At 39.5% G+C, this 15,405-nt stretch overlaps 1 protein-coding gene across 4 annotated transcripts; it reads right to left on the reverse strand.

The window, feature by feature from the left end:
- Nucleotides 1-112: 112 nt before the first annotated feature.
- Nucleotides 113-14,977, reverse strand: samsn1b (SAM domain, SH3 domain and nuclear localisation signals 1b). Of its 4 annotated transcripts, none has more exons than XM_077592881.1 (17): nt 11,861-14,977; nt 9,974-10,128; nt 7,985-8,040; nt 5,583-5,714; nt 5,408-5,451; nt 5,193-5,233; nt 5,025-5,093; nt 4,832-4,905; nt 3,648-3,771; nt 3,146-3,516; nt 2,555-2,632; nt 2,370-2,468; nt 1,911-2,040; nt 1,611-1,756; nt 845-1,048; nt 608-758; nt 113-466 (listed from the first exon to the last, which is right to left on the reverse strand). In XM_077592881.1, exons 2-17 carry the CDS (start codon nt 9,987-9,989, stop codon nt 294-296), a joined length of 1,908 nt encoding a protein of 635 aa, XP_077449007.1. In that variant the 5' UTR covers nt 9,990-10,128; nt 11,861-14,977; the 3' UTR covers nt 113-293. The 4 variants fall into 4 exon arrangements, with proteins under 4 accessions (XP_077449007.1, XP_077449008.1, XP_077449006.1 ...); XM_077592882.1 differs by having other exon boundaries at nt 3,146-3,504; nt 5,025-5,099; nt 11,861-14,976; XM_077592880.1 differs by having other exon boundaries at nt 5,025-5,099; nt 11,861-14,976.
- Nucleotides 14,978-15,405: the final 428 nt, after the last annotated feature.

Below are 15,405 nucleotides of genomic sequence, written 5' to 3' on the forward strand. Positions count from 1 at the left end.
GATTTCATGAAAAATGTAAGATATAATGTGAATGTAGCAAAAATATGAATACCTCAATGACGGATTGTTTTCCTCATTGTCTGGCCAGCGACAACGATGAGTTTGACAGCCCTGATAATTTTCCACAATGATTTAATTCCTGAAAAGCAAAATCTTACATTAGGTGGAGTAAATGTTGGGATTGATACTCAAAGCTCAACATGAGCATGCCCTGGTGCATTGTTTAAGGCCAGGGATGACTGTATAAAGATTCGATTTGTGGACACGAGACACCTGTAAAGCAAAAAATCACTTTATGAAATCATCGTCTTCACAGGTTCAGGGGATACGCAAGAAAAAGAAAGGTCTGTGTCCTCTTCAATGATATTGTCAGTCGGGATGTGGCAGCCTGAGTCTCTCGCGCAGTTATTCAAATCGCCTTTCGAGTTTTCAGCCTCTTGATTTGGCTCTTCCATGTGGTAATCAGCTGTGTGAAGAGAAGGGCACGTATTGCATAGAGGAGCGGCTGAATTCTCTCACCACAAATTCAAATGAGTTCATTTCCCGTTTTTTTTTAATCTCTTTGGAATTATGGCCGATCAAATCGTTGAGTTTCCCCAATACTCACGGCTTTGTCGTTGAAAGGACTCGACAGCCGCGAGCAGGCGATGCCTGTGCACTGGATCAGTCACTTTCAGTTTTGTCAGGTGTTCCGCCTTTAGCCTCATCAAGTCATCTACTGTTTGGTAACCGTTCTGCTCCAAAGAGCATGAATATTCCTGGCAGCGCAAGGGAAAAAGTTCTAGTCAACAAAAAACATTGAGATGGATAATGCTTTTAATTTGGCTGGGAAAGAAAAGAATACCTCTAAACTTAGACGCCGTAGCACTTCGTGGACAGTCGATTTATATTTTGGTTTTGCTCTGTAGTTTTGTGGTTCCTTGTGAGTCTCGGGATCTTCTCTTATCTCATCCACATAGATGAATTTAAAGTTGCCTACTTGCTCATTCAACATTCCAGTCCAGATTCCCATAGGGCGCTTTTGGATGATGTCAATCACATCACCAACCTGTATCAAAAGTTATTTACATGAAAGTCCATTTTTTTCCTTTCTAATGACATCTTGACAATTTAATATACTATTGTGGTGACTGAAATATTTTAGGGTGAAACCACATATGTAGCAAATGTGTGCATTCAAATGCCAGTAATCATTAGTACCAAAGAAATACTTGAGGTCTGGGTGCGCTTGCATCGTGTAATGTGTAAAAATTATAGTAGCGATAATGGATTTTATACCTATGGGGGAAATTTATTTAACTTTGTGCTCACTTGCACTTGCCCATTTGCCCTGATATCGTTCACTCTCGGTCCGCATGTTTTCTCCACGTAAAAACTTGCGTTTTTGGGGGTGTTTTAATGATGAGGATTCCTGTTCTGGCAGTTAAATTTGCATAAAGGAATTTGTTTTTCAGGGTAGGCAGTCCAATCACAACAAAAGAGTGGTTTTGTAAACATTCAACATGGCTGCTTGTGGGCATTTCCAAATTTGGTCACATATGGCAAGTGGGGCCTTCTTTGCTTTCACATTAGCCTTAGTAGTAGTAGTAGTTCTTCCCACACTTGAATACCTTGAGTTTGAGGGATTCTGTGTCATAAGGACTGGGCATAAACTCAGTATGTACTCTTGCTCGACCACAGAATAGTCTTGTGCAAAAAAAGTCATCTTCTAGCCTTAAACTGCCTCGGTAACTGGAACAGTCGCTAGTGACTCCACCTGGCAAACACAAAACAGTAACATTATTTCTGCTTCCAAAATACTATATAATAAAATAAATAAAATGTATTCTTAACAAATAAAATGAACGGATTAAAAAAGCATTCATTATTTTTGTTGTGACTACTTTTATTTGGCTTATTATGGTTCTTACTTGAGGAACTTTGTCTACTATTGAAACTGTGGAGGCTTTCCATTGAAGTACTGTAGAGCTTGCATCCTTCAGTGATTCTCCTCACGTCACCGGACTCCCACTTGTCTCCTGATTTTTTATCGTTGGCATACTGCAGAGCAAGGAACACAATTTGCATTATGTACTTAAGAATTTTGCTTGTTTTGTTTTGCATTGGTAGAATCCAGAAAAAAATCACCCCGCTGTCTCAAGAATAGTCACGTGATGAAACACAAGTGTTTTTGATGGGTATTACAGCACATAAATTGTTTTCTTGATTTTTTTTTACTTCATCATTTCACTGGTAGTTTGCAACAAACATTTTCTTTGTAGGTTGTGTGTTTTGCAGTTTTTAATTGTTTTTATGGACCATAAGTAATCCATTTGGGTTCTTAATTTTTTAACTGTGACTTTTTATTTATAGTTCCTTTTTGGACATACCGTGACAGCAGTAATGTTTTTCTCTTGTGTGTTTTCACTGGACCGGGTGTCAAACCGCGGAGCTTCCTCAGGGCCCCCATGCCTTAGCTTGGTTTCTCTCTGTTCCAAATTTAAACAAAAAAACTACACTGTAAAAGTGAGCTCAATTGTCTCAACGTATAATGTCAAGATGTGTGAATTCTTACCAGAGACCTTGCGTCATGCTGTGTTTTCATAAATGGCGTTAGGACATTTGGGGTGTCCAATTTTCCATATTTGGTGGACTTTACCATAAAAGGAAGATTAAAACATAAGATATGACAGATGGACAACAGATGTATTCCTACAGTGACAACACATCGTAAATGTTTTTTTTAAATTGTGAAACTAGGTCAACCTAATCCATATACGTTGGGATTAAGTAGTAATATGTAATTTCATTTCAAATTAGATAGAGTATATTGATAACACATTGACTGCGTGTCAGTTATTTTCCAAATCTCTCTGTAGTTCTACAACTATGCAAACATTTTTTGTGCGTGTTATTAAATAACTGGCTTCAACATTCTACCCGAATTCTGGATATTTGTTTCTGTTGTGTATTTCCTGTTGGGAAGTTGCTGTAACTTATTTTTTGAGCAGGCTGTTATGATTGCACAGAATATATACATTTTATCATGCATTGCATTCTCTTTAACTTCTACTTCTGGCTATATGCCGTTTGCGTTTGGTTTTGTTTCCAATGCGAATCAATTAATCTATTAATCTAATTTAAATTGAGTGGTGTGAAATCTGACCTTTTCTGTGGATTGAGTCTCTGTGGAAGAGTCTGTAATGGTAGTAGATGGAAGATCAGCTTCTTTTCTGTCCAGCTCCTGAATCAGACTCTCAAAACGATCCCATTCTGTTGTGCGGGGAAGCAACAAGTTGCCACCACAGACCCACGGCTCTTGTCCAGGTTGGCCACAAGTGTAGTTGTAGGGCGAGCAAGGCTGAGAACAATCAATCGGGCTCCAAACGCCTTTCCTCTTCAAGTCCTCACTGCAGTTATTTACTTCTTCTTGCTGCGATAGCTGGTCCATTTGAGAAGATTTCTTCTCGACTTTTTTCCCAAGGCTGATGCAGGACAATACTGGGTTGCTCTTACTTGGCAGATCTGATGAATGATCTGACAGTAAGTAGATTTTTCTTTTGTGTGTGTGTGTGTAATGAAAAGAACAATAAGAAAAATATTGTCTACTGCGCAAAAGGTAGTTAAAAAGCGGAAATGGAATGTTGGGTCAACATTACAATACTCACTGCTCTTATGAGGCTGATGCTTTCCTTTCCCAGAGTTTTTGGCTTGCACCAAATTATGCAACATCTTCAGTCTTCTCGATGTGGAATTCATCGATCCATCTTTATCATCTTTGCTTTTACCACTCTGAAAGGACATCGTTCAATCACAGTGGAATACAAGATAAACGTTTTGCTCATATTATTCATTAAGCAAGCTTAGAAATTCGGTGGCCTCAGCGTCCCGCTACCGTTGTGGAGGTCAAGGTTCAATTCCTTCTCACGGATTGTGTCGTAACGACAGAGTATAATGGTCTCAAAAGAAAGGAAAAAAAATGATCTTCACTCCAGATGCCCTTCCTGATACAGCCCATTCAAGCGGGAATGGAAACCCGAGCCCCCATCAAACCACTAATGCCCCTTCCGGGCCAATTTATGACTTCTGAACATTTGTAAAGAACTTTGCAGGTAGACTTTTCAACCAGCCGATGCATAAAGCTGCTCTAGAACAGGGTAAAAGAGTTACTACAATACATGAAGAAACTCTCTCCTCGTAATACATTCATTTCGACATGGCCGTGCGAAAATTGCATAAACTCAGGTGAGGGTGTGAAGGGTCCTTTAAAGAAGATTAGAGATTGAAAATAAAGCAGATTAAAGTGGATCTTACTTGGCTCACATTCAGTACAACAACCTCACATGCTGCCTTTTACTCCATGTAGCTTTGATTATTTTTCAACATATGAGGTAAATTTTGAGGCAGAGTTCCTTTCTAACACTTGGACGCCTCAAAAACAAACAAAAGCTGGCAAAGAAGCAGGATCGCGGTCACGCACGTGCACCTTCACGTGCGGGGACATCTACGCAGACATGCTACCTGCATGCTTGGCACACAACGTCATGTGGGGACCGGATTTAAGAAGACTAAACACTGCTCAGCAAAGTAAATGATTATGTGTTGTGTTCCAGCGTGAATGGCTTGACTTGAGAACAATTGGCTTTTTATCTTACACCGACACACGCAAAGTCAAAAAAAGAAGGAACTCACAACCTCTACTAAATCTACTGATTTATAAGCTTTTTATCAGAAAGAAATCACGATTCTTTCCAATGGCTAAAATCATGATGTGTCCACGGCATATTCATTTAAATTTATTCATCAATCTTGTTGCTGCTGTCAAACCAGATAAGAGCAAAATGTGTTTTACCTGAACAAGAAGACTGTTTTTCATTTTTCCAGAGTTGAGCTCCTTCATTCTGTCTTCTGTTGTCTTAGATGTCTCTGTAAGATCCGATAAGAATGTTATTACTTTGTAATATAGATACTGACAGCATCTCAAAAAGTCAGTTGTGGGTTTGTGTCTGCATCACATTAAATGCATATTTTATTATTTTGCTGACCTATCTTGAGTTCTGTCTCTTCATGGTGTGCATCCTTCCACAGACCTGATGAGGTCCAACATGTATAATCTGTTTCTTGAAGAGAAGACATCTCTATATTATTGTAGTTCAAGAAAACAATGTCAAAGTAACGATTGAAATTAGGAGAAACATTATTAAAGGACAAACCTAATGTTTCATTTTCCAATGCTGAAGATAGGATACAAGACCTGCAAAAGTATGAAGAAAATATTAATACAAGAAGAATGAACACATGGTTTTGTACCACAAAATGCATTATATTTCCTACACATTGTTAAAATGCTTACAATCAGAAAAGGAACCATTTTAATACCATTTGTAATACTTAAACCTGCCATTACTCAGATAAAAGATGGACCTACCTTCTACTGTGTCTTCCTACTCTTACATTATCTGGAGTTTGGACCTTAGGAAAATAAAGACAAAGCTCAATGTTACAAATGGAAAAAAATCTAATATTTTTTTCAATAAATATTGACTCTAACTGAACTGGAAACATGCTAAAATAAAATGTCTTATTAAAAAGAAGAACCTTACATTACTAATGTTGGGGTCTGAGCCGGTCCAGTGAGGTCTACGCCTCAAAAGAGGACTGCAGTGGTATTTGGGTAACACATCCTTCAGTCCCGAGTTGTGAGGTGGTTCATAAATACTCTCGGAGGAGCCATCCTGGTTACAAAGAAGAAGAAAAAAGAGCTGTTCTAACACACGAAAATGATACAACCAAGTCACTCATGGCAGCAGAGATCTCAGCTGAGGACGACTACTACGTGAGAACTAGTGTCTTTAAAAAAAAATGATGTCAACACCACTGAGGTAAACAAATATTAGTAATAATGCAATAAATATAAATTAATGCATACATTTTAGTATTTGTGTTTGTGGCATAATTCATAATTACATTTTCCGTCAAACTCAATGAAGGGCTGTTATTACCTCTCATTTTAAATATCATAAATGTATCAGTCTCCTCTTGCAGTGAAACTGCAGCTTTTCTGATGGCTGGTATTAGTTTGATATTTTGCCTATTGAAGTGATTATAAATGTAAAGAAAGACATCACGACCTCTTGCCCAATCAAAATAATTCAAGCCTTGCTCATTTAAGTGCTGTTTTTGACATTTGAAACACTGTTAAACTGAATTGAATCATTCTGAATCTTTCATTCACCCAAAGGAAACAAGCAAAAGTGAGAATGTTTGACCTGCTCTAACAATACAAAATATGATACACGATCTTGTATTGTATCGCATTAGATTATGCAATTGCTCATAATGTTGTGTCTACTCTTTGTATTTGGATTAATCCGCATACAACAACAAACACAGCAAGCTAACAAAGACAATACTGCGGCACCTTTAGATTTCTGTATTGATAACACAAAGAACAGAAGATTTTTCTTACCAGAGTGAAGCAAAACAGATTCATGTTGAAAATTCTGTGCCAAAGACACACGCACACAAAAAAAGAAAAACACTCGGTGGTGTCTGAGCACTTTCACACACACCCCAGTGATGTAAAAGGTTTGCACATGCCCCATGCTGCCTACATCCCAATAGCCTAATCCTAGTTTAAAATCCTTCCCTAATCCAATAGATGCAGTGGGCCATCACCGTCCAACACAGGCCGACCCGCTCTAACAAGACAATAAACAAGCACGCAGATGGGCTTTTGTTTGCCGTGTCTCAAATGATTACAGTCATTGGAGTAAGGTTAAATGTTACTTCAAAGCAACATATTTGGGAAAGGGTTTGAATTTGTATTTGTTATGCATACCCAAATATAATTGACTTTACCTTGTAATTTTTTAGAACTGAATTAATGAAAGAAAAAATACAATTTGTGAAGACATTTCATGGGAATACCCCCCTTGTCTCTTGTTATTTAAAGGTACTACTGTACAATACTGTAGTAATTTATTTTCTTTACTTAGTTCTCTCTTTTTCCTGAAGATGGCAGTGCCACTCCTTTGAATGTCCACACTTTTGTGACCATCATTCTTGACTGGAGGGTTCAATTGAGATATGTTCTTGCATTAGTGTCCCCTTTTAAGTAATGCTGCTGCATTTAATCTATTAGGTAAATCTCCTGAGCCCCTAAAAGTGTTTATTTACATTAGTGAAAGATTTCCCCTGTCTTTTTCCAAATGGCCAATACTTTCCAAAGCTCTTTACTTAAAGTCTTGGTAAGAATGGCTGCCCTGGGACCTTCCTGTCTATTACTAGCATAAATCTCAACCCAGCGCAGCAACACTTATTCTTGAGAAGCTTAATTAAGCATCGTAATTTCTTTTTTTTTGACAGTCTAAATGAAATATGATCCATCACGTTGTATTACCTGCCCTTCACAGAGGGAAATTTGATGAAATATTAAATGGCATACTTGCCACGGTTACGATTTGAGTCCAAATTCCAACATGTGCTTTCAAAAAGGGCACGGAGACGAGACCTCTGACCCCGTGCACGACCGCTAGTTCACCCAAGCATTCTTGTGTTGACCTCTAACCCCATGGATGTACATAATCGCGGGCCAGAGGTCACGATCCGGTGACCTTTCATGCAACCTTTTGAACTATGGACACCAGCTCTCCCAACAGCTCATCCAGTCAAAATAAGATGAAATAAAAGAGTCTTTCCTCTTGGAATACAGTAAACGACCTCTTTTCTCCTTGTACGCAAGTACCGTGACCCCGCTAACCTTTCATTAGCGCTTGCTTTTATTACGTTGGTTCCTCTCTGCCTTGTCAGCACAGGCTAGAGGGTGGTGGGGGGGATACGGAACGCCTCGGTTAGAGATGAAGCGGAATGAGAAGGAGGAGGCTAGCGAAGGCCCGAGAAAGAGCGATGGCAAGGCAAAGAGAGAAAGAGAGAGCAGGCCAGAAGACGGAGCCAAGGAAAGAAGACAGATTGGCAGCATCTGCTGTGTTGACTAAAATGTCACCTTTAAATGGCTTCCCTCTCCTTGATGTGGGACCTTCCTATCTGATCTCCATTCTCCTTGGGAGTTGAAGTCGCGATGAGTGATGAAGGACACAACATAGAGCTTATATAAATAGGACTCCGCTTCAAGATAAGCTTACAGTAAAAGGAAATAGTATTCTTTAAACGTCCCACAGCTCGACGGGCACCACTGGAATTGACCATTTGAATGTTAAGCCAAAGGTCAGCATGTCACGTATGAGTAAGATAATTGGATTTTGTGGCATAGTGACACTGAGCGCTGTTATGACCTATATCATACGGATACTATTTCTTAGACCTAGAGCATTGCTTATAAGAAACAAGGATTCTGCCCACATACACACACACACACACATACACATATATATATATATATATATATATATATATATATATATATATATATATATATATATATATATATATATATTATACCTCTGACATTTCATGCAGTTATAGCTGAATATGATATATTTAGTTCAAAAGTCTTTAATATTTAACATATAATTTTTCATTAAAATACTTTAAAATTTAACAATCTTAGATTATGATTTTATAACGATTACAAAATTATTCATACCTTTGCCAGTGATGTATTAATGCCATCGTCTATGGTCTGAGGTGGATTGTTCCTTCCTGTCCTATTTGGATTTTTTTTTTTTTGTTACCAAAATGATGTGGCAGACTAAAATCTCCATATAGCTCAATCTCTAATTTTGGGGTGTTGATTAGTTTTGGGATAAGGCTGACATGGCTACATATCAACAGCAAAGAACAACAACAACGGCGCTTTTGACAGCGGCTATCTATGTTTACTCTACTTTAAGCTCATCTCGTGTGTCAATGTAGGTCGTTAAATTTATAGACATACTGAGAATTGCAACTAGGGCACACAAGACCCGATTGTGGGAGTTTCCGTGCACAGTTTGTTGTTCTACTGTTGGCCTTTATGGCCTTTGATCCAGCATGCCCCGGAGTTCACCAGCTATGCCTTCATTATCACTGTGGTGGTGACAATCTGGTTAGTTATCCGCAGTGTGTCTGAAGGAAGTTATGGGAGTACGATGACAAAGTCCAATATCCTATGAGTGTCTCATTTAAGGACTCCCAGACATCTTTTGTGTGGGTTAATGAGACAGCACAAGGATGCACAGAGAAAATGATAGATTTCTACTGTAATCCCTCACCTAGTCTTAACTTTGAAAAGAACTGCGGACATTGTATTATGACAGCTTTTCAACAATAGACCTATTTTTAGTTGATAAATTCCCTCCTAACCTAAATGAGTATAGAGGTACGTGGTGCAAAAATTTCACAGCTTAAAACACAATCTGACTTTTTTGGGGCTACTTCTAACTATCGTGTATTTGAAAAAAATATTTTTAATCATTCTTTTCTCCTTTTATATTTTCAGATCTTGTCACACCAGAGGTAAACTAACTCAAACTGATTTAGTATTTTACACTTGGACTAATTTAAATAGGAAGGGCGCTTCTACATTTGTGAACATTGTGATTGAAAATGAGGTATGAATGCTGATAAAGTTTTTTTTCCAAAATACTATTTCGTCTGCGTGCATAGTTGGGCAGAGCTAGATACGCCAACAATGCATTTTTTTAGTTTGTAAAATGAACGCAAACAAAATCCCAAGTCAAACAAATGTAACTGTTTAAAACAAACACATTCTTGGGGCAAAAACCTTGTCAAATATATTTAATCCTACACCCTTAGGCAATATCGTTCCTGGTTTACGCGATGCGTCCCGGATTTCCTCTTACTATACTTTACTTGCACAAAAAGACAAGGGTTTTTATGTTACGACTTAAAGCGTTGGTGCGTTCGACAGCTGCGTTAGATGGCAACATTTATCAAAAGGCACAAATAATGAAATGCTTCCTTTGTATCTAAAGATAGATGATCATAAAAGTGTTGTCAAAAACATCAAATAGATAATGCGTTTGTGACCTACTTCTTTCCCTTAGCATGCTCCGTTGTTCTGGATAATGTCAATTAAAAAAATCCTTCCATAGGCATGTAAATCTCTACAAAGCTCTTGTCACTGACAAAGGGTTTGTCATTGTGAGGCCGTGTGGAAAGTAGGACTCCTCTCGCTTGTACACCAACCTACACATTCCAGATAAAAAAATAAATAAAATGAAAGAAAGGACCTGTCACTTGTCAACAACAAGAATGTGCTTTTAGTTCTGAGCTTGTAAACCTTATATAGTATTCTTTCCAACCCAACATTTGTGTTCCTGGTGGATATCTTCAGCATGGAAAGCAGTGAGAGTTCACAAGAAGAAAACTTTTTTGGTTAGCCAATAATACATTAATTGAGATGGAAGGATTCTGCAGCATTTCAACACTTTGAGGAAAAGGGGAGATTTCCTGACTTTCATTCCAGTGAAAATGCTTAGTCAAATTCTGATTGGATTGCAACCCAACTATTAATGTAGATTTCCATCATCAGAAAGAACGGAACGTAGCCATAAAGAAAATCACATGCAAATTGGGCATTGTGTGAGGGCAGTTGTAGTCTCTGAACAACAATGCCGTCAACAGTGCTTGGCTCTGAGGCTTGTTGACAAAATAGATGCGATATGGTGCTATATCATTTGTGCACTGTTTGGATGGAGGCTGTTCGTAAACGTGAAGGTGAAGTGCATTGAGAGGTCTCATGGGCAGTGGATATGCCACCAAGATGCCCCCTGACATCTTCCTCTAAGGTTTTTCAGACAACAAATAGCAGTTCTGTCTCCTGTCACCCGGCGAGCCACCCGGGGGTCAGGCGTGACACTCTGCGCCTTGACAGCACAAGCCCCCCGGACTACTTCTTGCCGGTCCAGGCCACGCCGATGGCTCGAAATGCGCCGGGAGCCGTCACGGCCGATGAGGAGTTACGTCAGTGAGGGGGGTGAAAAATCCTTCTTTTCTTAAGGTGCAATGAAAGGTCAGGAGTGGGTGTCACTGGGAGAATTAGTCACTGCGTGGACTACCTTGACATCATCAGGGAGTGGAGCCAAAATGGCACGGAGGGAAAGAGCAGGTGGAAGGAAGGTGAGCAGTGGCACAGAGGCGGTGAGGGAGTAATAAGTCGGTAAAAGGAGAATGGGATGACAGGGTCGCCAGGGACAGCGGGGGCAGAAGCCATACATGTTCAGGTAATGGACTCGAGGGACTAGCTACACCACAGGTGTCAAACTTGCGGCCCGGGGGCAACATTGGACCAAACGCATCGTATTGGTCAAGTACTATATCGTGGGTGTCGACTTCTCGCTGAAAAGGACATTTTAATTTAAAAAAATCTGTAGTCCCCAATGAAAGGTAAAGGACAGACATGAGATTAGTGTATTTCTTGGACTCTAAGTGACATCTAAGTAAAAGTCGCACCAACCAAAAAAGTATATATAAATCGCACTGGAGTATAAGTCGCATTTTAGAGTGGGACATTATTTGATCACAAAACAAGAAGAACAATAGTTAAATGGAGAAAAACAGGCTAAATAGGCACCTGGTGATATAACATTTACATTATTTTGGATAACTATAGCTCCCCCCCCCAAAATGTAACAGGTGTTCGAGTATTAGTCGCAGGCCCAGCCAACCCATGAAAAAATATGTGACATATAGTCCAGAAAATACGGTATTTCATGTTTTTTGATGAGATAATTATATACATATTATATGGGTCCTCCGACGGAACCCAAAACTATGTTATGGGCTATGAATTTTACATGTTTTTCCTGGCGCTCACATCCTACAGATGTGTGAATAAAAAGGGTTTTTGTTACGGATATCTTACCCATACAATATTTCGTCACATTTGAGGGTTTTCAAGCATGCTTCCTGAACTTACCCTGTTTTTTCCGCAACAGCAGGCTCTCAGTGGATACTGTCCCTTCAGTGTGCACACATGTTTCACTTCTGCTTCTTACAAGTCCTTTGTAGTGCATTTATCAACTCCCTCAGCTCCCGTCCAAGGTCAACACCGGAAAAGAAACATATGGTCAAAACATTTAAAAGGAAACTTTGTCACAATTTTGCCTTATTGTCATAGCCATAAAAAAGTTGTCTTAAAAGTAAATCTAAACACACACTACAAAGAAAACTACACACCCTGCGCTAAAATACAAAGTACTAAATTTCATTTTTCCCGCATCCGCTAACTCAATGCTAAGGTTGATAATAGATTAGACACTATGTATGAAAACGGATTTAAGAAACAGCAAAAGTAAAAATTGTATGAAAAATTAAAATCTTGTTTGGCCAGATTTCCAAGCCCTAATACCTAGTTGACAGTCATTCATAATAATAAATATATACTCCAACTCTCATGAAGGCAAACTTGGATGAACAGTGGGATCTTCCAAAGGCTTTAAGAAGCAGCCATACATTGAATAATTATTTTTCCAACTCCTTTGAAGTGTCATTAGCATGCTCAAAGGCCAGAAATCTATTAAAAATACATTTCAGATACTTCTACCCTGTCAGACATTTTCCTTGCATTTGAAGTCTGGAGATGGCTGGCGCTTCATGCCTCTCTAATAGCTTTCTTTCCCTATCAAGGCTGTCTCACGATGTGACTCTAATGTAGTTAGGCACTAGACATTCCCTCAATATTCAACCAATTCCACTTTATCTGCCTGCAGAGCTCTGTGGTATTCATTCTACCTGCCCGCACATATCAAGAATTTAAACCCAAGAGCACTTGGTCTTTGACAGCTTCCAGAGTCTGAATAGCATTGAGGGAGGCTGAGTGCGAGATTGAGATTGATCAGCAAGGAGACGGTGGCTGTGGCGCTTGCTGAGTGTTTTTGATTTTTTTAAGGTCACTCTCTCTGGAGCCAAAAGGGCACATCAATTTTGGAGCCCTCATGAGGAGGCGCCACATATTCTCCTCGATCACTCAGCGCCCCGCCGAGAAACGACATCTAAAGGTGCACTTGATTTGTGCGAAACCAAGTACCCCGCATGATCAGAATAGAAAATAAACAGGGCGGACAAGGAAAAGATGGGATGGGACCTTAACGTGTGACACCGCAACGGGAAGGTGTGCAGCTGGAAGCAAGGCCATTGTCACAAAAGAAGGTCAAACTTTCTATTCTTAACAGTAAAATCAACACAGGGCTGTAGAATGTGAGGCTAGTAGAAACACTACAATGTGTACTTTCATGACCAGAGCAGGATTTCCACTTGGACAAACATGTAGCTCATTCCAAAAACGGAGGACATTTTACCTTCAAAATTTTGAAAGGTAAACCTGCACTTTTCTAATGATCTGATACATATTCAACAACAATAACTAGTATATAACAAACTCTCAAAGGCACCAGATATTTTTTTCTTAAATGTCAATTCTGGAAATACGTGTGTGAAATGAACAATTAACTTTGAAAGTGTGTTTGTAATAAGTGTGATTGGCCCAGCCTTAAGCACTAATCATTCTAGAAAAGGTCAACTAGAATATTAAGCTTCTGCATCCACACCCATTCACTCAGATTTAGGCAGTAGCGGGACAAAAACAATGAGGCGTTCATCCCTAAGACAGCTTCAGGGAAGAGCAGTGAGTGGGAGGGGAGTTTAAGATAAGATCACAAAACACACACACACACACACACACAGACATAGTACATACAGACAAGGAGAAGGGAAAGGAGGGAGGAGAACAAGAGTCATCAGAGATCAGGGTGACCCTGTGCCACTCAAGAACATGTTCTGCCTATAAGCTAAAGGAAAACTCAACAGCTTGCGACAGAGTTATCTGCCCCTCTGCTAACGTCACTCGACCTTGACAGAGGCCATCGTATAGCAGCTTTGCAATAGGAAAAAAAATGGCATGGTTCATGCTCATGTCTTGGGAATTGCTGGGTCAAGATTAAATGGGACCCAAAAGTATGTTAAATACACATGGAGGAAAAACGGGCAAATAGTATCATGCTTACTGTCAAATTAACGAAAATCTACCACAAAAAGAATTTTATGAACAATAAGAATGAAAAATAAAAAAAGGTGTCATTCCAGCAATTGAAGTTTGGGTCTATTTTTAAGATGTGGGATCACTTAACCAACCATAGTCCCTATTTGGCTGTGTGGTGTACATTAAAAAGAGAACCCAAGTTCTTCCAATTACAAGACAAATGTCGTCTCTTTCTACACGCTCTCATGCACATTTGTAAAGCAGAGACAGATCAGCATTAAATTGTTAGAATCACCACAAATGGCTCTCCCATATTGACCCCTTCTGGCTGCTGAGACCTAAGGACATGCTGAAATATGTCTGCATAAGATTTAATGCAGCGGCCATCACCGTTTTAACCTGACCTCTATGAAACATTGTTGACCTCTCCCTCGGGTCCTTTGTTAGTACAGCATTTCTTCATCTTATACAGCCATTTGTATTCTAGACTCGTTAAGCAAATGCCCACCCAGGGCTTGTCTGCCACTCTGAAAGATTTTTACAATGGCCTCTCACACAACTAATCAAAGATAATAAGAGGCAAACAGACATGATGTCAGATGCAGTGAAGTCTATTTTTTCTTAAATGACATTTTGAGACTGTGGTGTGGCTAATAGATAGACTGACTGCAGATCAATAGCCCGTGAGTTGTCAGTTAGTAGATGGTGTAGAGTGCCGCAATGCAATCTGGGAGTTTCCACTGAGTAGGAATAGGTCACAAAAGGGTTTGGGAGTGCAGGGGCTGCGGATGTTGTTTAAGATGGGAGTCCAAACAAACCATGTGTGCTTGTGTTGTAGCTGCTGATGCGTGAAATGGAACTAAGGTAGCCGGGCGGGCCCCGGGCCTTCGTTGCATCTTCCGCCAAGTGATTACTTTACTTCATTGATTTTTCTCCCTCCTCCGCTGATCTGAGAAGATCACTGGTGGAGAGAGAGAGAGAGAGAGCTCGGGAGGGAGGGAGCGAGCAGAGCACGTAGAGAAAACATTGATTGACCTCGTACCAAGATTCAACGATTGACAGCAGAACCTTGTGTGGCACACTGCTCCCTTTTAGCCTATTAATCTATGACCAAGATCCCCCATACATTCAGGGAGTATTGTTTTATAAATCCTTACAGATAGAGGCCAAATCTTTCCCAAGCTAAATACAACAGTGTCATCAAAAACTCTGCCCGCTGTCGCGAAGACTATAGCAACCGATAAATAAAATTCAAGGATTTGCCAAACCTTTAAAGATGATATATCATAGAATAGAGGCTACACCACAGAGACAAGAAGATAGAAAATATTCAAAGTAGTGGGGACCAAAAATGTAAGCAAATACATAGTACTAATACACTACAAAACAAACTGTATTTCATTTAATCGTGTTTTCAATGATTTCTCCATCATTTCTTGCTACACAACTTAAATGAATTATATTACAAACAATCTCTATGGAAA

This window comes from Stigmatopora argus, chromosome 22 (genome assembly GCF_051989625.1).
Source record: "Stigmatopora argus isolate UIUO_Sarg chromosome 22, RoL_Sarg_1.0, whole genome shotgun sequence".
Lineage (NCBI taxonomy): Eukaryota > Metazoa > Chordata > Actinopteri > Syngnathiformes > Syngnathidae > Stigmatopora > Stigmatopora argus.